Raw genomic sequence first — 25,672 nt, 5'->3', positions numbered from 1 at the left:
CAGTTTTAAAGGGGGATTTCAAACATTTTTTCAGAAAATGTTTAATATGGTGTTGGATGTTTCAGAAGGATGCTACGGCAAGCATGATCACACACTCTTCTGCAATCATCTCCTACATTCATAGACACGCACACACTGCATGCAGCTGATCAAACCCCTCTTTGATTATCAGTCTTTCGTCTGTGCCAGCTCAACACAAACACACTGCACAGTCTGCCAGCACACACAGCCATAAACACACACATGCAGCTCTTTAATGTTGGCTGGTCAGCATGGACACTCAACACGTTTGTTCACACCTATATTCACAGATATGCTAATTAATGCTATCGCTTAGATGCAGACCCACTCAGGCTTGATATTGCCTTTAAGCCATGTATTCAAACCATGCAGACCCTCATACACAAACACACACACACACACTCTACCTGATGTAAGTGTCCACCTGTGTCTTTGTACAAAGACTCTCAGATGCTGAGTGTGCATGGTGTGGGTGTGTGTGTGTGTGTGTGTGTGTGTGTGTGTTTTTCATTGTCAATGGTGTGTCCATATCTGCTCCATTAGCGCCACACTGTGAATAAAAGCAGTGCATTAGCTCTGTTGCCCTCATCTTTCTTGTCAATGTATAGGAAAAAGCTTCTCAGTGAAATGTAGAGCTGAGTTTTTTCAGCACTGTTGCACGCATGGCCCTGCAACATTGTATGAATACTTGAGAAGAAATAGCAAAAAAAAAATGCTCAAGTCCATGTTGACTTCCCTCACTTCACATCCCACAAGTCATCAATTTTGCAGGGAGCTCTGTAACATGATATTTTTTCACTCCGATTTCATAGCCGTTTTGCTCTGGACTTGAACCCAGAACCTTGAAGTCTCTTCTTTGATGCATTGCCACAACTAGAGCCATTGTATATTTTTACATTTATATTCCAGGCATTTAGTTAAAGCTGTCATACAGAGCAACTTAGAGTGTGCGAGCTCAGATTCAAATCACTAAAGCTGTTTTTGAGGGACCTCCGTGTTTTTAAAGGCTGATCTCTGATCAAAACGTTTCAGCTGTAAAAAATTCATCTAAATTGGTGAAATTATCATATGATACATCTTCTCCCAAGGCTCTGTGATGGGCTCAGAGACTCTCAGATAACATTTTGAACCCTTCAGACTGCATTTGAATCACAAAAATGAAACCATGTGAACTCAGGTCACAAATTATCATTTGGCAATGAATCTTTCTGTGTGAAGAAAAGATCATGTTTTGAGCAATTTATCTTTAAAGACCTTTCTGAAAGTAAAGTTCAAAAAGCTGTGCTACAATGAAACTATAGGACCCACATTTTTCTTTTTCAGTATTGTGATATCCACTGTCTGTATGATGGAGATTCCTCCCTGATCACAGGTAGGGTGAGTATCATCATGGTGCAATGAACTCATATTAGCATATCTTATCAAGTACATCTTTTAAAGTCTTTTTTAAAACAAGTGGAAAAACCTGCCAGTGCGATGAGATAATTTCAACCTGTTTCCTGTAAAAAAATTTAAAAATCAACACATTTCTCAAACTGAGTGCCATTTGAGATTTTCAAAAAATTCTTGAAACAAAATTAATCTACAGCCATGCCAGCAACTCTGAGGCTGATAAATGTTAACATTAGCATGCTAACATGCTCACAATGACAATGCTAACATGTTGATATAATAATATAGCGTATAACGTATAATGTTTACCCTGTTCACCATCTTAGTTTAGTGTGTTAGCATGTTAACATTTGCTAATTAGCACTGAACACAGTGGACCAGGGGAATGTCATTGGTTTGTATTTGGTCATAACGAATTGCACTTGGAATTCAAATTTTGACTATTTCTTGAATTGTGATGTTTTATAATTATTATTAAAATGACTAGTACTTAGGCTACTACTAGTAATTTCACCTCAAAATCCATAGAGCATTATTAGTCTTGCTCTCACCACTCAGTGTCCCATGATGCTTTTAATGCTGTTTCAGAGGCTTTTCTACTTTGACAAGACTATTATTCTGTCAGAAAGCTCCTCTTTTGAATATTTCAAACGATCCAGTATTGAAAATATGTGTCCAACCATTCATGCACCAGTGCTGCTCCATCTTTCCACTATGATGATTACAAAGTAAGGGGAACGCGGCATAAAAGTCCTCGAGCGGCTCTCATCCCTCCGTCCACGAGGTGTGAAATCGTTTGATTCTAGCTTGTTCCATTTCAGTGAAAAAGACTTGTGAGTGTGAGAGTTTGCACTTGTCTGTATTTGTGTGTGTTTTTAAATGCTACAGGAGCAATAAAAGGTGGAGGGGCGGTAGGGGACGGGGTAGCAGGAAGGAAGGAAGGAAGAGAGCTGACGGTAGCTGGTGTGTTTGTTTTGCAGGGAGGCGAGAGAGGAGATGAAGGGTGGGGGCTGTCCTTTAGTCCATCCGTCTGTGTGTGTGTGTGTGAGTGTGTGTGTGTGTGTGTGTGTAGGGGGGGGGCAGTTACGGGTTAATGGACATTAAGTCTGTCCCAGCGTGATAGTCGGGGAGGAGGGCAGTGGGTGATGCGCCCTGGCTCTCTGTTACCCACAGAAAAGGTCAGAGGTCGGGGTTAAAAGTCAAACAATGCCTGGAAGGACTAGCAATCAGCTGGGACTGCACCAGAGGTCAATGTGTGTGTGTGTGTGTGTGTGTGTGTGTGTGTGTGTGTGTGTGTGTGTGTGTGTGTGTGTGTGTGTGTGTGTGTGTGTGTGTGTGGTAATATGGGAGGAAGGGAAGGAAAAGGCTGCCAGGAAAGAAGACATGGAGAAAATGAAGGGCAGTAAGAGGACAGTGGAAAAAAGAGGATAGAAAGAAAGGAGGACAGACAGATACGGGTTGAAAACGTTCTTCTTCTTTTCCTTTTTTTTTCCTTTTTCCCCAGCATTCACTCACTTCGAAGAAACAATCCTGCTTTGCTTCTCCCTACAGGGACTCTTCTTACTTCCAAATACACTACAACAAGAAACACACATGCAAACACGCACTCAGGCTCAAATACACACGACACAAATCGACAGCCAAAACACACACAGGAGCTCAGCAACCTAATCAGAACATGTGGCCTATTTCTCTGTATGTTTTAATGAGCTCTCTATTGTGGAGTGCTGACTGATATTATTAGGCTGCCATGTCTTAGCTCATTAGCTAAACCAGGCTCAACAACACCAGCAGCTAAAAGATGATTTGATACCGCCTGCAGAGTTATGTGACACCACCGGACCTTAAAGAGGCTGTGGTGAGAGACAGAGCAAGAGAGTTAATTTGGTCATCAGGGTAGACCGAGGCTCAATCTCGCTTTTTATGACACAGCGAGGGATCATAATAGTCGGTTTGATAGAAAGAAAAAGAAAAATAGCCTACATCATACACTGAATAGCTGTTTCCCTCGGCGTTCATAAAGTTCCCAGAAGTTGTGCCTTGAAGATTCAATGTGCAGTTTTAGTAGCAGAATGACATCAAGTTCAGAGAAGCAGTCAACAACACTGTGTGGAAAACAATACTACCTAGCTAATTTGTTTTCACTTGATTGTTATTGTCCTTTGGTGAATGACTCCATTTTCTACATTGGCATGATATAGAATCCATCTGCTATATACTGTTAAAACAGCTAAATAAATCAAACTGTGGTGAACTGAAGAATATACATTTGGTGGTTTTCAAATGGTTTGTACAGTTACATGCTCTCAAAGCTATAACTACTGCTAGTGAGGTAGCCTGCTAGCTTGTTTACTGCCAGCTGTGTTGGCTAAGTGAGCTAATATTACAATGTTATATTAAAGAAGGTGGTGGAATGTAGTACATTTACTCTAGTCCCTGTACTGTAGTACTTTTTTGAGGCATTTGTACTTTATTTATGCCACTTAATACTTCTACAAAGGAAATATTTCACTTTATATTTGACAGCTGTTACTAGTTACGTTGCAGATTAAGATTTAAAATTCAAAATGTATACATTATAAAATATGATGCATTGTTACAGATTAAACCATCCAAATGCATATCCTTCAATATTAAATTGATATGTACACTTCAGTGCATCAGTAATAATCATTATGTAGTATAACAGCCTATATAACAGTATAACTGACAAAGTACAATTTTGAATGTAAGACTTTTACTTATAATTAAGTACTTTTTTTAGTATCGCTACTCTTATTTTAAAGCCAAGGATAGTAAGATAGGTAAGAACCAAAACTTCCACCATTGCTTATGAGCCATACTGGTGGTGGGTTTGAGCTGTTTTTTATTTTAAAAATGCTATAAATTATTCATTTCAGTAGGAATACTATGTATTTACTTTTAAATCTTTTTATTGAAATTTTCAAAATTTCAGTGGAGTTTCGATTTAAAAATATATGGAGTCAAGAAAAGATACTGAACAACATAGTACACAACACATCAAACAAATGTATATGTAAATGGAATAATTGTAAATGGAAATGGAAATAAAATATAATAATAAAATAAATACATACATCTATACCCATGTGTGTGAATGTAGAGTGTGTGTGTGTGTGTGTGCGTGCGCACACACGCATGTGTGTGTGTGTGTGTGTGTGTGTATAATTTACTATTAAAACTGACATTTCAGTAGCATTGAACTGTGCTCTTTTCATTATCTGATATTTGTCCAGCCAGATATAACGAAGACCGTTAGTCTTTTACTGGGTGACAGACCCACACATTAAATAATTTTAGAGAAAAGTCTGTTTTAATAGATTTGTGTAATGTTGTAGAACTGTAATACAGAATCTTGAAAGTAATTTATATAGAAGCAATCGTTGTGATTTTTTTTTTTTTTACGTTGATAATATTTGAATCACATTGATAAGGAACTGCTTTGTCACAACTAAACAGAAATTAGACAAGACGAAAGTGAAGTTACCTGGACATAACTCCAGTTATATGTAAGACTGTAAAGAAATTTTGTGTGGAGAATATTATTAAATCTCGATTTGGAATGATCAAGTATGATCCATCCATCTAGTGTTGTAACGGTGCTATCAATGGGTTAAATGTGATGTGAACTATAAATCAATACCTATAATGAAGGAATACAAGCGGACCTGTCTACAGTATACATTACAAGTATGTATTGGCCTTCAGTCATGTGACCCTTGCCTTGCAGATCATAGTGGTCCTTTGAGAGTTTTTCCTTTCTATATACCAGTTTTTTTCCTGTCCCAGCATGCCCTGGCTGAAAAGGAAATATCCTGGACAGGCCCAATTTTTAAACTACCTTACTGATGACATTTCATTATAACTGTATAAACCCTTGTTTCCTGGATTTGAAAATCAACATTTACTTCTGTGAACTATTATTTGAGGTAAACAGTTATGTCGTTGAACTGGCAGGCAAGAGGAAAGAGAGGAAGATGGAATGAAAGAAAAGCACAAACCCGCAACAGACAGAAAAAGAGAACGTGCAAATGAAAGAGAGGTGTCTGTTGAAGATTTTTAAGCATTTTTTTCAGACAGGCAGGAGTCCTTGAATGTCCACCGTCTCTTCTACCATCCTCTTCCTCCTCATCTTCCCCTGTAGTGTTTACACGCTACCACTTCACTTAATCTGGCCTGCAGGATGCCCACTTCACTTTGTTACCTTTCAGCACAGAGACAGAAGAGTGGATGTGGAGGGAGAAAAAAATGAAAAATTGCAAGCCTCCTGCAACATCTCCAAATGTCTTTTCTTTCTGCATAACTCTCTCTCCCTTTCTCTCATCCTTTTAGCCCTTCATCCCTTCCTCCTTCACTCACTCGCTCGCTCCCTCCATCTCAATCTCTTCTCGGCTCACTCAAGCGTTGGCCAGCAGGGCCTCCAGCATCGATCCAATAAAGCTGGTAGTCGGCACTGTGAGGCTTGGAGAGCTTTCACCCAAACCCAGCGTTTAAGCACGCTCATTTAACAGTACGTCGCCATGATCTGATCTGGGGGTGGATGGTAGCGGGGGAGTATATGGGGGGGTATTTGATTTTTTTCTCTTTTTTTTCTCAGCCTCTTCTTATTTTCTTCTCAAAAGTGTAATCAATAACAGTCACACTGGTTGGACATGCGCACACACATCTCCAAATCCCAATTACCTCCCCTGCCAATCCGCCAAATAGACCAAATGTTTGTTTGTCAGCACAGGAACTTAATACACACATAGGAATAGAGGGAGAGGGAGTAGGAGACATAAAATGTGTTACATATACAGAAGTATTTTCCTCTTTGTGCTTGGTTAAAGTAAATACAGTTTGACATTTTGTGCCTGTTTAAAAGTCAATGGGTTCCCTTTTCCAATGAGCATGCATCATCAAAGGCGCCATTTCACTCGCTGATACGCCGCAGCAGCAGGTGCAGAGGGGAAAGCTTACAGATGGTGTGTGCATTTCTGTGTGTGTGTGTTTCCTTGTATTTCAATTTTTATTTGACTACCAGGATTAAGAAAGATCCCTCATTCCTCATATCTGCAGTGGTTAGGTTAATGTTCACTATAGTAATTGGTTTAAATAATGAGACTTTGTTTAAAGTTCCAGTTAGTGAGTTGGAGCTTTACCTTTAAGTTGAATATAAAGGGTCAGTTAACGAAATTACAAAAAAAAGAACAACAAAAACATCACTTATTCCTAGTGGTATTTAGCCACACAGACTGTTTTGGTTTTACTGTATGTGCTGGGGTTTGGAGATATCGAATTCTGAGATTTCTGCTGCCATTTTAGTGCAATAGAAGTGTATGTGATTTTGCTTGTGGTGCCCAAATGACATTTAAATTTAAGTGTCATCTCTCTCCAGAAAATGTCCCGGTTATTCTTGATAATCCATGAACCACAGTGTGAAGAGTTTTCATTTGAACAACTTTCTACTAAAGAAATAGTTCCCATATGGAAACTGTGGAGAGAATGTTTGTTGATTAGCCTTAAGACCTTAATATGCTTCAAACAAAGTGCTTATCAGCATCTGAAACACCCTTTCCAATGGCATAATCAGACAGGGCTGCTTCAGAACAGAAAATCAGACAGTCATACCCACTTCACACAGTGAGTGGCCAAGTGTGTGGAGATGTGAATGTAAGGCAAGGTTACTCTCTCATGCTCCCTTTTTAAATTCTTCACACAACTGCTTTCATGACTTTATGTGTTAAACAATGAATGCCATCAAGGAGAGACTATCTGAAAGTATGCTACATAACTGTACTATTTATTTCATTGAGACTACAAAGACATAAAACGACACAGAATTCTCTTAGAGATCAGGGATGCAGGCAGGAGGATTTTCATGATTTTCACCCCGCCTTTGAGTGTGGTCATTTAAAACAGGGACAAACACTTCTGCTTTAAGATGCAGTCGCATAACACTTTGTACAATCTAGTTCGCCTGAAGCACACTGAGGCCTTTACTAAAGGGGACAGTTCTGGATGTTGCTGTTTAATTTTACTGCTGTAAGCTACACAAGAAATCTCATAGACAGATAAAATCTTGATTTCTTGTTAAATACATCCATCCACCAGCAGTTTTGTTGCAAAACAAGCCACACATGTGATTTCTTTCTTAGCTGTTATCTTCCACTTGGCATCACTGATTATGGAGGTTTGACAGCACGGGTGGCTGCAGCAAATCCACTAATGATAGCAGCTCAACATAATTTAAAGTTATTTTCACACCCAACTTAAACTACTGATAAAAAGGAAATGTGTTAATTCAAAGCGGTTATTATTTGTTAATAACTGGTGTGTTTCATCTTAAATTTGAGTGTGCTTAACACATTTAATCTAATTTCTCTAATTGAGTTCTACCAATAAGAGGGCTACATATATTCGGACACCAGAAGGTAAAAGTTAGGGTCCTCACAAGCATACTAAAACAGATTTGGGATTGTGTGTGTGAAAGTAGTATTTCAATGTGAAATTCCTCTTCTTACCGCGTACATCACTTTCACCTGCAGCACCGTAACAAGTCCATCATCCTATGCTGTTATTGGAGTGTAATGCTGCTCTGTAGCCGCACACTTGACATATTCATTAGGTATAAACCAATTCATTTACAACACAGTGCTATTGGATTGTCCTTGCCTCGACATTCATTTCCCAACACATTGGCGTTTGATGCATTGCCAGCGCCAATTAACTTTGATAACTCAGCCCCAGTTTAATATACTGCTGCTGAATTGGCTTAACAAGAGTGCCGCGATAAGCTATTTCTGAGCTTTTTGAGTGGCGATAGCTGGATTATCGCTCAGAGTGAGGGAGGGACAGAGAAAACTTTCCTGCATAACCCCCCGGCCAAAAGTCATTAAAATGTTGAGTTTGTTTTTGTTGGCAGACACACACACACACAGAGGCACATACACTGATTATGTTATTACTTTGTCCTTGTTGGCTTTAATGATTTGCATAACTCATTTCTGTTTTACACTATTGTGGATTTTGATGACCGTGTTCAATTTTATAGTACATGTTTTCAAAGTGAGAAATGTATCTTTCAGCACAGCTTGAATGTATGAATAGTTTTGTGCGGCTTTTTGATAAATGTGCATGTTGTAAATACTGCTCTGACAAAATTGTTTCAGATAAACAGCCGAGCCAATAAGGGAAGTGAATTGTTGCTTCTAGCTGATGTGTTGGTTTTTCTTTCTCTCGGCAGGCTGCCAGGAGCCCTGCTGCTCTCTCGAGTTGTTCTGATCATCTGATTGATCCCTCGATCCATCACTCAACGCCAGTCCCGACAAATGGGTGCTGACATGGGAGCCATGGGCGGGAAGAAGGTCTTGCTCCTAGTGTTCCTGTTTGGATGGGAGAAGTCGCTTGGCCTCAACTGGAACCCAATCCCACGCAAGACTGTTCGATACCAGGGTGAGTGAGCTGTGTAATACCAGCTGATACAGGAGTCAGGCCTTAGGAGGCATTGAAACTTTCCACTGAAAGCCAGACTTAAAAGAATTCCTTTAGGTAGTTGCTCTTTAAAGTGACACAAATATATTCAACTGTGCATTGTTCTTGAAGTTTTGTGACGCAGTGACTACTCGCAGGGCTAGTTGGTGAACATCTGCAGCTGTTGAACCAGAAAGCCGGGAATGTGCTACTGCTAGTAGCTTTCGGAGCTTCTTTCTTTTTTCTCTGTTCAGGGTCACTGGTTAGCTTGGTTGCTAGTCAAGTCAAGTAAAATTTACAAAGCACATTTAAAAACAAGGGTTGACCAAAGTGCTGTACAAGCAAAATAGCAAAAGCCATATAACAACAAAATAAAAACACAAAGACCAGAACGAAGAAAAAGAAGAAGAAGAAGAAGACAGGGAAATCTCATTTTGAGTTAAAAGCCAAGGAATAAAGAAGTGTTTTAAAACAGGCAGTGTAGAGGCCAGCCTAACTAACACAGAGGCAACTCGTTTCTCGTCAGAGTTTGGAGGCTACAACTGCATCTCCCCTGTGCTTCAACCTTGATCTTGGAACAACCAAACGTAACTGCTCAGCGGACCTGTGTGACCTTGATGGGATGTGTGGTTGTAAAAGGTCAGAGAGATAGGTTGGAGCTAGCCCATTTAATGATTTGTTAGCAAACAATAAAATCTTGAAATCAAACCTAAAACATACAAGGAGCCAGTAAAGGGAGGCCAGTACAGTGGCAATGTGCTCTTGTTTGCATGTTCCTGTTAAAAGATGAGCTGCAGCATTCTGGACCAACTGCAAGTGTGAGAGGGAGGCCTGTCTAACACCAACGTAAAGAGCATTAAAGTAGTCGAGCTGGGACAAGATAAAAGCATGTAACCCTTACAAAATCAGTTTTCAAAGTGTCAAAGGCAGGTAAATTTGAGTGTCATCTGTATAACAGTGGACTGAGATGCCATATTTTCTAAGAATGGACCCTACAGGTAGCATGTAAAGGGAAGATAGGATTGGCCCAAGAGTAGAACCCTGAGGGACTCCACAAGGAAGAGGTGCTGAGGAGGATACAGAGTCATCAAGGCTGACAGAAAAACTTCTGTCAGATAAGTAAGACCTGAACCACCCCAGACCAGTACCTTTAATGCCAACACAATGCTCCAGGCAAGAGATGAGGACACTACGGTCTACTATGTCAAATGCAGGTGTGAGATCTAAAAGCATAAGCATAATGGTGGAGTCCCCACAGTCAGTAGCAAGTAAAAAATTGTGAAAAACTTTAAAAAGTGCAGATTCAGTGCTGTAAAGGGCTTTGAAACTAGACTGGAACACCTCAAGAATGACATGTATGTCTTAAAATGATTGCAATTTTATGAGTACAACTTTCTCCAAAATTTTCAAAAGAAACAGGAGTTTGAAAATTGATCTCAAATTGGAGAGGACTGAGGTGACTAGATTGGATTTCTTGATCAATGGTTGTACTACTGCATGCTTAAAATTTGCTGGTACAACACCTGAAGCGAGACTGCTGTTCATAACTCTTTGGATGTTTGGTCCAATAGTCTCACAAATCTCTTTATAAAAGCAAGGGGGAACAACATCTGTGAGACAAGCTGAAGGTTTCATATGATCAATGATTTCCTTTAGAAGAGAAAGAGGCACAGGTTCCAACTGGTTAAAAACAGCAGAGCAAGTGACAGTGATGGATGGGTCATAAGAAGGGGGTTATATGTGTGCTCTAATGATCGCAATTTTGACAACAAAATAGTGCAGGAATTTTCACAGGTTTTTGAGGATACATCAAGACAGGCAGATTGGGGGGTATAGGGAATAGTGTTAATGGTGCTAAAAAGAACACAAGGTTTGTCACAATTATTTGAAATAATATCAGAAAAATACTTTGTATTTTCAGCCTTGACAATTTTATGATATCTGCACCAGCTGTCGTTTAAAAATGTCAAAAGACACCTGCAACTTCTCTTTTTTCCACTTTCATTCAGCTCTGTACAATCAACTCCTGTCTTTAATCCATGTGTCTTTTGTGGAGCAGTTATACTAGGGTTAAATAAAGTGGATGTTGAAACAAAGCAAATAATCTACGATAGCTTCCTCCATTTTTGGACTCTTTGACTCTCCCTTTCCTTAAAAGCCAAACGGATACAACAGTCAGAGGATTTTCCATTATATCAGAGGTGGATGATTGCTGATTTTTGTCAAGAGGCCGACATCGACCCTCTGTAAAACAATACATCAGTCTAATCCTAGCGCTCAACTGTATTTGCACTCTTTATCTCAGTCCTCCTCTGCAGCCAGGGCCAGCTTTCTTCGCTGAACAATACCAATTGTTGCAAGCTGAGAAATTTTTTTTGTGTGTCTTTTTTTAATCCCTCAGAGGGGAAGTGCTGCATTCTCTCTCTTGGGGATTAGGGAAATACTATAAAGAGAGGAATAAATATGGGGAAAAAAGCCATATTTTCTCACCTCTCTATAGCACCTATCCCACCTTTCATCCCATATCTATCTCTCCGTTCCCTTCTCTTCCTCCTCTTTCTTCTTGCCTTTTATCCTTGCCCTCCCCTTTTTTGCTTTGTATGCTGCGGCTTATCGTATGAACCCGAAATGCTCTTATGGCGTTTTCACAAAGAGCTCCGATTTCAGCCGCTCTCGAGGAGAATGGCGTGTGGTGGTTGGTGGTGGGGTGTGGGGATGTTTCAAAAGCTGCTTTCTCATGTCGCTATCGCCCCCAACTCCCCCCTCCCTCACTACCCCCCACCTGCTTTTTTTTCCATACAGCCTTCCTACTTCATCTCATCCCTCCATGCCACAGTCGTCACTGGTGCTGTGGTGAGATGTGAGGACAGAGAATAGGGGAGAAAAAAACAATCGATAGGGCATCAATAGTTTCTGGTGAAGTGCTCAGTGTGACAGTTTGGCAGAGAGCAGCCCAGATCCCTGCTACACTCTGGCCAGAGCACACAATTGTGGTAAAAACACACCAGACAGGGCAAACAGGGACAGCTGCACAGTCTTATATGGAAGAAGCAAAGCAAATGAACTCTCATATTCAGTCTTACAAATGTATTTTTCTGGAAAAACAGGTGGATAAATCTTCCTGTAGAGACAAGATAACTCCCCTTGCTTCTTGTGCAGCTTCACTGTTGTTTTTTTTTTCAGGAAATAAAAGCCTCGTCATGAAACACAGGAGAAGGCAGATCACGTCACTTCTATCATATTTGATTCGAGTATGGCACTTCAGCGTGGAAAGATTCTTGACACAAATTGATTTGCATTGGAAACAAGTGGGATTATCGTACCCGTTGACAGGTTTCTCCACTTGGTTAAAGAAAAATGAGATTTTCAGGCTCAATACTGGGTTAAATGACTTATATGGATGGGTTCTTGCTACAGTGCTGGGGAGGAGATAGGAGAGAGACGAAATGGAAAAACAAAGCTGCAGAAAGAGGGGAGGGGGGTTGAGGATTGGAGAGGGGGAGCAAAATGGGAAGAGAGAGAAGAGATACAGTATATAATGGAAAGAAAGCAAGAAAGAGAGACAGGTGGAGAGACATAGAGAAAGACAGAAGAGAGAGAGGCCAGTCACTAACTGCCTTAAAAGGACAGAAAGTAGATTCAGACGAACGACAGAGAAAAAGGAAAACACACATACACACACACTCACACACAGTGAGTGTGCAGGCCATTCACCCAAGGTTTCATTTTGTATGGAGGCATCTCTCTGCACAGGCACACATAGCATCCATATTAACTTGTGTGTGTGTGTGTGTGTGTGTATGGGTGGGTGGGTGGGTGTTGCTGTTTGCATGCAGTGTGAGTTTGCAAGACACAGACAAGAAGATAGGCAATGAAAAACAAGAGTGAGAGAAAATGTGGGGGCACAGAGGGCGTGTGTGTTTATACCTATCTCTGTAGAGAGAGTGTGTGTAGCTGTGTGTCTGTCTATCTAATCCCCCTTTGTTTTTATGTGTGTGTGAGTGTGTGTACTGCTTAGGCTGGCAGTCTGAGGGATTTGGAGCTTCGGGCAATGTGCGTGCGTGTGTGTGTGTGTGTGTGTGTGTGTGTGTGTGTGTGTGTGTGTGTGTGTAGGAGAGTTGGTTGGGTGATCCCCCCCTCTATCCACCAACAAAGCCACCACCCCTGCCCGGCAATTACATGAGACTTACATGAGCTTGCAGAAGAGGAAACACAAATGTCCTCATTCTGTGCATCTCTTTTTCCCTCGCTATCTATCAACGTCATCTTCTTCTCTCACTTTTTCAAAGACAATGCTGACATTTTGAATTTTTGGCTGTTGTTATTCCCCAACAGCCACATCACATTTATAGAGGGGGGAAAAAATATCACCATTGGCTCCTAATGAGACATTTTATGTACACACATTATGTATACGCCTCTCGCAGAGCTGCTAAAGAGCACCGTAAATTTACATACTTTTCATTTTTCTTTCATAGTCTCTCATTCTAATCACTGACATAGTGTATGTATCTTGATGTCTTTTCACTTTTATGTGGATTATATTTCATATTTATGTTCATATGGTGCATGTTTTTCATTCATTTGTTTTTTGCTACAGGTCTTTTGATCCATACATTGTTCATACATTGTTGCTTTACACATTAATCAAACAGGAGTGAAATCTGTGCATTTGTTTGGGTCTATTTTCAGCTGTGGATTAATACACATTTGTTGCACTAGTATTGCGCTAGTAGTATTTAAGACAGCAGCATGGTGTACGATTGACTCAGAATAATCTATAGTTCCCATGCATGTTGTAAATAAGGAATATGTAACCTTGCACGACAGTGTGGCTCATTGATTTTTTTTGACAGTAAGGTGTATCATATGGCACAGAGGAATAAGCAAGATATAACAAACTAATAGTTGTTTATTGTAGCCACAGATAGGACAACGTTTTTGTTTTGCCAGTCAGTCTCAAGTCTTCACTATGAAGACATATGTGCAAAAAGTTAACTATTAACACTACCTCTTAACTGAAGTTATCTTAAGCTAGCTGGCCAATGAATATTAAAGGATTTGGCTGGCGATTTTCTCTATTTGTCTTATTGTCAACAAATCTTGTGCAGATGCAAACCAACAATGAACTCATCCAACTTACAAGTATTATGTGTGTCCAAAGCCTGATATATCGTATTCCTCTGTGCTGTAGACCTCCATTGTCCAAAAACTATTAAAAACACGTCAGTGAGCCACACCGTTCTACTGGGTGACATGTTCCTTCGTCCCTGAGCAAAACAAATATGTAGTTTGTTCAGAAACTTTCGTTTTATATGTTGCTCTTGGTTTTTTTTTGCTGACCACAGCATATATCTGAATGTGATAATCCGAGGTATCATCTTTGGACTTTCTGCTGGTGTGCGCTGCCAAACGCACCTGTTCAACTTGTCTGATTGATGTAAAGTATATTAGCTGTCAGGAAATTGAAGAGTTTTTACAACATAATTTTTCATATTTGGACTTGAGGAAGATAGTAAGTAAGAGAAGCTTTTTCAAATAAAAAGGTTAAGTCAGAGTGAAGTCATGAGTCACTGGTGTTAAAGACAAAGCTGAATTCTTTTTTGATTTTGTAGTGTAAAGTGTTTGTGGAGTGTAAAGTCACCAGATTTGTAGACTCAATCTAAAATACTGGCAGCTTTCTCGTTTAAACTTAGAGGGCGATTTAATGTTTTTTTTTCTCATTTGTTTTCTGCCACTCACCTCTGCCTCTGTCATTCTGTTTGTGTGACCAACCTTCTCTGTGCTTTTTTGTCCTATTTCTCATTGATTTGGCCCCAGCTGATTTGACCATCTATTATGTTGTTTTAAAGCTATTTTCACGCCCTTAGCCTGGCCCATTTCCATTGACCAGAGAAAATACTTCAGCTGATAACACCACTGTCCTCTCTCACTCCTCTTTTTCTGTCTTTCTCTCTCAAACATCCCATTTCTCTCTCTCTTTATGGCTTTCTCCTATTGTATTCATACACACACACACACACACACACACACACACACACACACACACACACACACACATAACTACATGCACTCCGCAGCCCAGCCCAGTGACAGAGGCAAGTACGCCAAAACTATGACAAAACACAGCAGCTGTGGTTAAACAAAGAAAGGAGAGAAAGAAAAAATGAGAGAAAGAAAGGAAAGAGGGAGGTAAAGAGAGTAGAAGGAATAAAGCCCCTAGAAATGTGATATTTTGTTTGAAAATCTAGCCTGCTTTGATGCAGCAAACAAGTCCTGCATCTTTAAAGAAAAGCCAAACCAAATTTATGCCTCTTGATTTAGTAAAAGAAAGATAGAATGAGAGATGGTGGGAGAGAAAAACACAGAGCAGAAGGAGGGTGGAAAAGGGCTGGGCCTCTGACCTCCAGAAACCTCTCTCCCTCTTTCTCTCAACCTTTCTTTTTTTTTTTCCTTCTTTCTGTCTCTCTCTCTCTCTGCCATATCTCCCCAAACCCTCCAATTACAGTAATGAGTGGTTGAGAGCGAGGCAGAGGAGGAGGCAGAGAGAGGTTGTGCGTGACTGGGAGGATAGATGGGGGGGAGAAGGAAGGAGGAATGGAAAAAGGAGATTCATCACTGTTTTTTTTATCTGCGATGAGTGTCACTCATCCCCTGACCCTGCGCTGATTGGTCAGTGAAGATTTACAGCTGGGACCAGATGTCAGGACCTGGAGTGCTCTCTGTTGTCATACTGACTTTATGAGAGCTGATGTGGAGGCAAGTGGGCATGTGGATTAAAATGAAAATGCCACTCTAGGCTGCTCTCATCCAAAGCACCTCCCCGTACGTAGCAGTACTACTATGGTTCAATTGATGCACCGGTTCACCACGATTGGCCTTATATTAAAAATCAATGTCATCCATTATCCTTATCCTTAAAAAATGAACATTTCACACACACAGTACAAATTTGCATAATATAGGCACATATGATTTTCAGATATTTAAAACATCATACATATGAAACAGATTTCACATGTAAAGGTTCACATATAGTATGCAGAAATTTCACAAGTGATGAAACCTTCCATGATTTTGGCACCCATCATGGAGTTTATCACATATGAAAATGTATCTTACATGTGATTAATTCATATTAAGGCAGTCTCCAGACAGAGAGATAGGAACATAATTTTCACATGTGCTTTTGTAATGATGCCATTTAATTCCATATCCATTGGATAAATTACACCACACTGTAGTGTTGAAATGATTAGTTGAATAGTTGATCGACAGAAAAATAATCAACAACAAATTTGTAACTTGAATATATTCAGGTTTTTGACTGTTGGTCAGACAAAGCAAGCAATCTGAAGACTTTCTGGTGGCCATTTTCTCTACTTTCTGACATTTGATTGACTAAATGATGGAATTAACAACAATAATAATCAGGTTTTTGAACTGTGCGAATAAAGGTGCCAGTTCTCCAAACCAACAGCCTGCAAATAACATGCACATGCAGCAGTTGGGGATACAAATTGTGTACAAGAATAGATTTGTTGATGGTAGGAATTATCCAGTCGCAATGCAAAAATTCATGTACAAATTATCCAAAGTTCTGGGAACAATTATGGTAGCAGGATTTTGAAGGCGTTAGCAGTAATCTAAGCTTTTATCCGAGCAGCTTCCCAGCTTCCATCAGTTGGACAGAAATCTAACATGCCAGTAGTCCGGACCTGATGAGGCTGTAGCTCAGGTGGTAGAAAAGTGTTGGGGCGTAAACCTTACTACAATGTGTGTAGAGAGAAAATGTGAGTTGCTTTGGACAAAAGCGTCTGCCAAATTAATAACATGTAACCCCAATACAAGATTTCATAAGTATCTATGAAGACGTTTTATCATCATTATGCTGGGTTTCAATGGAGTGTTCCATGGTCTAAATGCTTTTTAGGGGATTTTTGCTTGAACAAGAATTCTTGGGAATGACTAAATACTTGTAATTTTTGGCATGGGGATTGTTCACTGAGTCAAATTCCAAAACAATAGCAGTGCCATGCTGCAACCATTGAGTTTCACAGGCTTCTCTCTGTCTCTTTCTGTATGTCATCACCACAACATTGTACAAAAAGGCCTCCCCAGCTGGTGCCCGCCACTGTATCAGTCATACATGCCGAACCATGACGCTGGAATGGAAAAAACCTCACTTGTGGCATCAACCAGCTCTTGATTTGTTCTGCTTGTTGTGGATTGCAATGACGACCCCCCAGCGAGTCAGGCTGTTTTATCCCCCCACCCACACTTTCATCTTCTCCTTCACCCCCCGAAAACCGTCCCCCCACTGGGCTCACTTGTTCCGTTGTTGTGTTAATCCACTTCTACCACTTCCTCTCCTCCCACTCTCCCATCTCTTCATCTCGCTCTTCCAATTCCATTGGATTCTGTTGCTCCAACAACTGTTTATCAAAAGCAATAATGGATAGGGATGATATCAGCCAATAAAGCCTTTAAAATGAAATATCAGCATCAGTTCGAAATGAACATTTCTGCTGATATGACAGGCTGATGATGACACTTAATTATGTGCACATGATGCAAACCGTTGACTAAATGCTCCACAAACTGTTTGTCCGGTAAACACGGACAAACAATCCCAAATCAAACAGACAGTGTAAATGAATTTATATTGTTGTCAGCTGTTAACACGAGCATCTTTAGTTATCCTCCATGCTACAAACAGGCAGCAGCAGCATTAAGGTGCAGTGTGGAGGAGCTGCATCATTGAGTGTCCCTGGGTCTTATCCAGCTTTATTGTAGAGGTGGAAGAAGGATTCAGATCCTTTACTGTAGCAAAAGTACCAATACAGCAATGTGAAAATACTCCATTACAAGTAAAAGTCCTATATTCAAGTACATACGTACCATAAGTATTATCGGCTTGATATAGTTAAAGTATGAAAGTAAAAGTATTGGTTTGGTCCCTCTGACTAATATATTGTTATATGTGAAATCATTAGAGTACACTATGTCTATTTATGTTCTTTCAGTTGGCTTTAATTGCTGTACGGTTGTACAATGCACTTACAATGCACTTACTCTCACATGATCCCTGTGGACAGAGATTACATTTGTTTACTTGTTTTGCAACTTGTGAAATAGGTCAAACTTGCCCTGGTTGTGGTTATTGTAAGATTGTCTCAGGGACAGCATCCTCCAAGCCTGTTAAAGTAGGATGAATCATACTGTTTTGTTTGGAAATCTAACATAAAAATAAATATGGCATGTTTTACCTGTAACCTAAGTTTAAGTAGTCATTTTGCCCAGTGAATGTGTACATTTTGAAAAGCACTGTATTTTATGTCTCCATTTGCCAGTGGGAGTTGGCATAATAATATGTTAATTCCATTACAGGACAGACTTGATGTTCTCTGCGATTATGGGGAAAAAAATATGTGCATATAAGAGTATTAGCATTAGCTATTGGCCAAAATGATTTGGAAAATATCGGATATCAGCAAAAATCCAATATCATGCATCCCTAATGACAAAGCTATTAATATAAATGTTCCATAACCAGCAAATAGCAGCTTACACATTCAAGCCTTAGATGGGCGACTAATTATTTGGCTTAAAAACATGTAATTTTCTGTATTATTCTGTATGGTATATTCAAGTACATGAATTTCTTGTTTTGTTGTCTCAGTAATACAATAAATCTCATTCATTCTTAATTCATGTTTAATGTACAATAGCATATAATCTATAATAATCTAAATTCAGCCTACAGTTGATTTTTGCAGATCCAGCCAATAAAGACGTGTATAGCTTTCCCTTTTTTCTCTCTTTCTGTCTCCATGCTCTCATTCTGTCGTACACCTGACTCTCCTGTGAACTTGCCGTCTGTGCAACAGACAAAACGCATGCATCCACGTGGGAGTGTGTGTGTGTGTCTTTCTGTGCGCACTGTTGTTTTTTCTTCTTTCAAAGAGGGTACCTGCTCAGATGAAGGTCTGACGACGCTCTGCGCACACGCTCGGGTATGTCTGCGTGTCTGTGTGGGTGCTGCACAACGTCTCTCCCTCCTCTGTCTGTCTCTGCTTCTCATTCGGTGTTTGTCGCTGCTTCAAAGCTCTCCCTAAAATAGGCCTTTAATCATAGTTTGGTGTGTGAGTGGCTCGGCGGTTAGAAGCTATAAGCAGAGGCTGGATGTATTTATAGCAGACAGGGAGAGGGAGGCTGGATGGCTGATGGAGGCAGATCACAGAGTCAAGGCCCTGATCGAGACCTTTTCAGCCGACCGTGAAGCAACAGGCGTTCTCCTCCTCCTTCTCCTCCTCCTCCTCCTCCTCTTCTTCCTCCTCCTCCGTGGGAGTTCTGCTCGGTCCGGCTCGGTTTGGCTTGGTTTGATTAGGGCTGGACTGGACTTTATGACCCTGTGATACCCTACAATGAAGTGTGCACACATACATGCACATGCAGAGGATTTGAGCACATGCAAGCATGAATAAACACATTATAGAGTCTACACACAAACAGTGACAGTTTCCATGGAGTCAAACTAGCTGATGTCATCATAAAGTATTAAGAAAACCAATTATCTTTTCATTTAGATTTGACAGTAAATTGCTGTTCTGGTTCTCAGCTTAGTGTTGCATGTTTCAGCCCTTTAACCAGATTTGTATGTAGTGTACATTATTCTGATCATTTTCCAAAGAATCCTAGACGTCCACAGATTGGTTTCCTACCTTCAGGCAGCCTTTGGTTTCAGTTCATACTATGAATAAGAACTTTCGCAGCCTGGAAACTTGCTTAAGATAGCTTATCCATTAAAGTGAACTTTTCTTTTTGTCCAAGTTGAATAATTCTTCTGTGCTGCTGCATTCAAAGAAGCCATAGCATTCAATACATAAGAGATAGCTGTAGACCTGCTTCCTCTTGTTGCAAGAAATTCAAATTCACATTATTCTTCTCATAAAGATGGATGTATTATTGTTTGATAAATAATAATGCAGTTTTAGGCAAGGGCTGTTTAAAAATCCTCCATTGTGATGCATTTAAGGACTCACTTGAACTTGTAGGCTGTCAAACAGCATAGTATTATCATGTATTGTTGGGAAATTCAAATGCACAAGACAAAAAAGAAAAAATGTAGACTGAGAAAAGGTGAATGAAAAATTGGTAGTTTTAGGAATGGAAAGGGAGGACAATTTTTGTAATGCTTCACTCTCAAGATATTGTAGCATCCTGTCATGAGCCGATTGAGCAGGAAGAGTCCTTCCACACATTACCACACAATGATTGCATGTCTTTGACAGTGATGGGAGGTAACTACATACATTTTCTTAAGTACTGTACTTAAGTGCAATTTGAAGGTACTTGTTTTTTACATGAGTACTATTTTATGTGACTTTATACTTCTACTCCACTACATTTCAGAGGGAAATATTGTACTTTTTACTCCAATTGGTTAAGATTTTACATTCATAGCATATTATGAGTTATAAAATATAATACATTGTTATAGAATGAACTACCAACAGTATATAAAGTAGTTCAAATTGGCTTTAGCTTTGCCTCAGCCAGCCTCTACAGTAAAAATCTGCTTACACTATACATCATCATTGCATCAGTAATAATAATAATAATAATAATAATAATAATAATAATAACCGTTCCTAATGAGTGTTTTTACTTTTGATATGTAAACTGTATTTTGCTGTTTAAAAATTTTAAAGGCAGGATTTTCATTTGCCTGGAAGGAAGGAAATCAATCAATTTAATCAAATATAAAACCTATGGTATGTTTGTTAAATACTCAGCAGTATTGCATAGCCTGTATAAGTTTTAGTGAATGGGTTAAATATACAAAAGCACTCAGGCAATATATCGTTATCCTGAATTTATTTGATGCCAGTTATTATTATGATGCATTCAATGGATTTACTCCAAAATCAGAGCTGAAAATGTAGTAAACCTCCCCTGTGTCTCTTTAAATTTATGCATACACATACAGATCCCAAATGAATTTCTTTGTTTCTTTCTATTAGCTTCTGTTATCACAGTCTCACACCCAGCTAAAGACAAACACACACACAGCCATTGAAATGGTCTTGTTGTGCAGTGATCTCTGATCATCTCTGCGTCCAATGGTGCTGACCTCAGTCAGGCCCTCTGAGTTGTCTATCTTTTTTATTTTCCCTTTCTATTCTGGCTTTCTATTTTGGCCTTTTGTTTATATTTCTCCTTCCATCTGTTGGACTCATTATGCCTCTCCTTGCCTCTGCCTTCCATTTCTTATTTGCACTCTCATTTATATGCTCCCTTTCCTTCTTCTCTCTACAAACTTTTGTCTCCAAGCATCAAAGGCCTTGTAATTTAACCCAAACCGCCCTTACACACACACCAGGTCCTTAAAAATAATGGAGAAGTCCTAAAATTATCAAAGTTTAAAGCTTCAAAAAGTATTCAAATGCTTATATTCCATACATACAGTAAATACAGGACATAATAACAGGATTATTTGTGCCCATTATTACCATAGATTCATCCAGAACAAGGTTACAATATGCTTCATTTATGTTTTTGACTTCATAGGTCTTGATATTTCTTGTTGTTCTTTTCCTTTTCTGCTCAATCACTACTAGAACAGAGGATGGCTTCCTTTTTGGTCATTTAATTTTCCTTAAATTCAATTCCACACAGCTGTAAAAACATCTCTTTAAGTCGGATTTTTCTTAAACCTACAGCTGCTGTTTACATAAATGTGACCTCGCACACAGCCTCACACAAAAACATGCACACTTATTCACTTGCATGTGAACACTGATGAACCACAGGTGTGTACAGTCTACAGAGAAACCCACACTCACGCAGGTTACAACCAAACACACACACACACTCACACACACACACACACACACACACACACACACACACACACACACACACACACACACACACACACACACACAGCAGGTATATCCTGAGGGCTGCCACAGTGTGGTGGCAGATGGTAAGTGCATCTACCCGTATCGCCTCTTAATGACAGAGCCGCTGACCACTTCAAACAGGCCACTTGGAGCAAAACTTTCCCTTTTTTGGTGGAGAGACAAAGTCACTGAGCAGGTACCCTGGAAAACTATTCAGGACTACCTGTTTCAGATGTAGAGTTGTTATCAGCCCATTAAATGGTTACCAGTTGTTATCACTACCATTATAATGCTTCAGATGGGGCAGACTGCACCTACCAGTAGGTGCATTAGGTTTAGGCACAAAAACCACCTGTTTAGAGTTAGGAAAAGATCATGATTTAGGTTAAAATGATCACTTGAAATGTGGTTAACTGTTAAACATGGCAACTGTGGGTTATGAATGCAGTAAAATGTGTTAAAAATGTCTCAACGTTACGGTAAAAATGTCCGGTTAAAATGGGAAACCAACATTGGTCCCAAACGGTCATCTCCTGCTGCTAATCCTTAGCCTAAACCTAATCAACCTAACCAACAAAGACAACAAGTACTAGCCAGTCAGAGTAGGATGGGTCTTTGCGGAATGCAGGTGGGAAAAAAATAATCCGCCTCCTACTCCAAAGGAGCTGAGCTTATATTGACATCATCTGAACTTCCCCGGGTCATAATTACTATGGCCGCGATATGGCGTCTGTAACTCAAAGGTGACCTCCAGCTTACTAATAGATGATAACAGCCTACTGAGCCAATTAGGAGGTAGATTAGGGCCATACTACCTCAAATCTATGGGTCCCGATGACAACTGATAACAGCCATTTAGTGGGCCGATAACATCTGAAGCGAGTGTCAGGACTGTGTGTGTGTATTTTAGCTTACACGCAAACTTTGCATATTCTATGCATGTAGATGTGTTCCGACGTGCACTGATTTGTGTGTGTAGCCACATACCTCGACACAAGTGTGAGCATGTGTGTGTGTGTGTGTGTGTGTGTGTGTGTGTGTGTGTGTGTGTGTGTGTGTGTGTGTATGCACCTCAGTAAGTGTGTCAGCTCTGGAGTTTTTTTGCCCGGCTATGTGGAACACGGCAGATGTGCTCAGTTCTCCCCTGAGGATGCTGCCTCTCTCTGTCTCTGTCTCTCTCTCTCTCCACTCACTCTCATCTAACTCGCTCATCCGCACATACCCTCCAATGTTTATACACTGCTGCTCCTCAGATAATAAGCTGACTTCAGTACTCATCCCCTCCTTCCTTCCTTTGGTTACTTATTCCCTCTTCTATCTCTCTCCTGACATCCTTCTGTGCCTCTCACGACATGTTGTCGCTCAGGTTTTTTTAACCTTAACTTGTCCAGATTTCACTCTCTATAATATTTGCTGTGTGTTTCAGTGATGGGGGGGGGGGGGTTTGCCTTAAGAAAGACAAAATTTCATTTTGGAGGTTTTTTACATTTTTGCCAGGAAAACTATTCCTGAGTCAGCAATGTGGAATATCTTGTTACTTTCTGCATGAAAATATTCAAATTCGAAGTTAATGAATATCAAATATCAGCTTTCGCCCTCATTACAAAACTCAGTCAGGGGTCTCAAACTCAAATTACCTCAAGGCGCAGGCTAGGTTGTTGTCAGTGAGGGGGGCTTCTTGGAAGAAGAAAAAACAATTGATCAGTTTCAACCATATACGCGCTCTCTCCATCTCTCAGATAAATAAATATGTGTAACAATGTGCACACTCTGAAGCTGAGCAGCTCAACTTTCCCTCCCCACTTCTTCGTACTTAGCATAGTGCTCTGCATATTTAGTAAGAGCATAGAGAGAGTAACAGCTCTCGAGATCGCATTGCAGGAGAACAGCAACTTTTTGATTGCAGATAAGGTCGGAAACACATTAAACTCCACAAACAACTAATTAATTGTCCATCCCTCTTGAAAAAGTCTATCCTCCAGGTCAACCTCTGTTTTAGGTTTAGAAGAAGACATTTTGGTGTCAGGTGCGCCATAGTAAATCTGAGTGCAGGTGGTCATATAGCTTGCTAAATGTGAAATATAGTGCTCTAATTTTGCAGGTTTTGCCAGAAAATTAAATGATTGTGCTAAAATAAAATATGGAAAATGAAAAGTTAATTAGCCAGATGTAATAATACATTTTAAATATGTGAGTGGCCTTTTGAAATTGATTTATGGGCCCGATCTCCTCCTGTAGGACGGTATTTTTGGAAAATAATAATGCTCAGCATTCTTGAATCCCTTGATTTTGGCACCATCTTTGGTCTAGCATTGTCAGTGCACTGGTATTTTGCACACATGCGAAGCATCAGTGTACTGAAAACAATGTTAGTTTTCTGTCTAAATAAAATGCATCACTTCCTGTGCAGCAGGTTTAAAAAGTGATCAACTTCCAAGAACTGGCTTTATGTTGAGTGACTATCATATGGTATCAAGTGGTTGTAAAATGTACCTTGATTTCTGTGAATTCAGTAACAAGCATCACTTTTTTAACCTCCTTTTTTTTTCAAGCTCACATACAGATACAGTTACAGATACACACACACACACACACACACAGCTCTTCCATCCACTACAGACTTCTCCATGTATATGAGTCCATTTAGTCCCAACTAGGCCACAGCGTCACATGAGCAGTTAGTCACACCATAAATCACACCAGTTCCTGCCATTCCCTCCCTTGAGTACAGCTGCTATTTTCAGTCAGGAAAACAGTGAAAGAAGTGAAAGTATTCATCCTGCAGAAAACAAAAAAAGAAATATTCTTATTCAATTTATGAGATCGCATAACGTGCAGCGTGGACTGTCGTCGCCTCGCGTTTTGCACACATTCTATCAGCCCAGATAAAGTGAAAGTGAGGAAGAGAGGGAGAACAAGGTGACACCACAAGCAACAAGAGTGTGGATAATGAAAACTAAACACCATCCTTTCTCTCTTTCCTCCTGTCTCTGTCGTGCTTTCTGCTCTGCACCACTGGTTTGTCTGTATGCTAGTCAGGGGATTTGAACAGTATGTGTGTATCAGTGTATTTGTGCGCACGTGTGTTTGTGTAAGAGAGTGAACAGCCAAACAGCGGGTGCATCTTTTGAAAATTTTGATGGAAAAAAGTCCTGGTTTTTCAACAAATCCTACAGATGAGACCGTGAAGAGAACATTTTGTAATTTTCTCATAATCTTTTTGAGATTGTTTATGCCAGTCTGCGAGCAGCAAGATGAGAAGGAACCCAAAATATGGGCAATCCTTAAATAAGTTAGACAGTCCTGAGATAAATCACATCGATTCAGCAGTTTGATGTCAGAGGATCAATAACTGGGTTTACAAGTGGGGTAATATTCTGTTAATACTCTGAGTGATAGCTAATCAGAGTAAGAGGCCTTGTATTAAAATGCAGTCTGCATCTGGATGTGCAGCCCAGATAATGAACAATCTAATCACACACGCAGATTTACAGCCATTATTAGTGTGCATTTATAAGCGTTCTTGTGCTCTGCATTCTGTCCACGTTGTCACCTGGATCTCATTTTCCATTTGCAATAATGCTCCTAATGTCCAACTCTAAACCCCTGCAGTGTTGTGTATAGGTGCTCTGTATAGCCTGGATTAAGCTCTTCTTTTCAGTCTGCTTAATGCTGCAATGCAGTTTATCAATTTATTAAGTCTTTGAACAATCTTTAGTCTAAAAGCTGTGTTAAATTCAGACACAACAGAAGTTATATTGTTATTTTCAAAACTAGATTAGGTGATTATATTCAACACATCTTGGACTACAAACATCTTGGCATCTGGCTCAATAACAAACTCACTTTTAAAACTTACATTAAAGCTGTTGCTGATT

At 39.9% G+C, this 25,672-nt stretch overlaps 1 protein-coding gene across 1 annotated transcript in view; it reads left to right on the top strand.

Annotated features, from left to right (window-relative positions):
* Positions 1-25,672, top strand: part of sema4c (sema domain, immunoglobulin domain (Ig), transmembrane domain (TM) and short cytoplasmic domain, (semaphorin) 4C) — a 94,676-nt gene that overhangs the window by 38,860 nt on the left and 30,144 nt on the right. Inside the window, exon 3 of the mRNA XM_044364788.1 lies at positions 8,660-8,868. Coding sequence (XP_044220723.1) covers positions 8,745-8,868 — 124 coding nt within the window. The 5' untranslated portion in view covers positions 8,660-8,744. The remainder of the gene's footprint in view (positions 1-8,659; positions 8,869-25,672) is intronic.

This window comes from Thunnus albacares, chromosome 2 (genome assembly GCF_914725855.1).
Source record: "Thunnus albacares chromosome 2, fThuAlb1.1, whole genome shotgun sequence".
In the NCBI taxonomy this organism is placed as follows: domain Eukaryota; kingdom Metazoa; phylum Chordata; class Actinopteri; order Scombriformes; family Scombridae; genus Thunnus; species Thunnus albacares.
The sequence above is the reverse complement of the archived record's forward strand: the minus strand, read 5'-3'. Positions and strand labels throughout refer to the sequence as shown.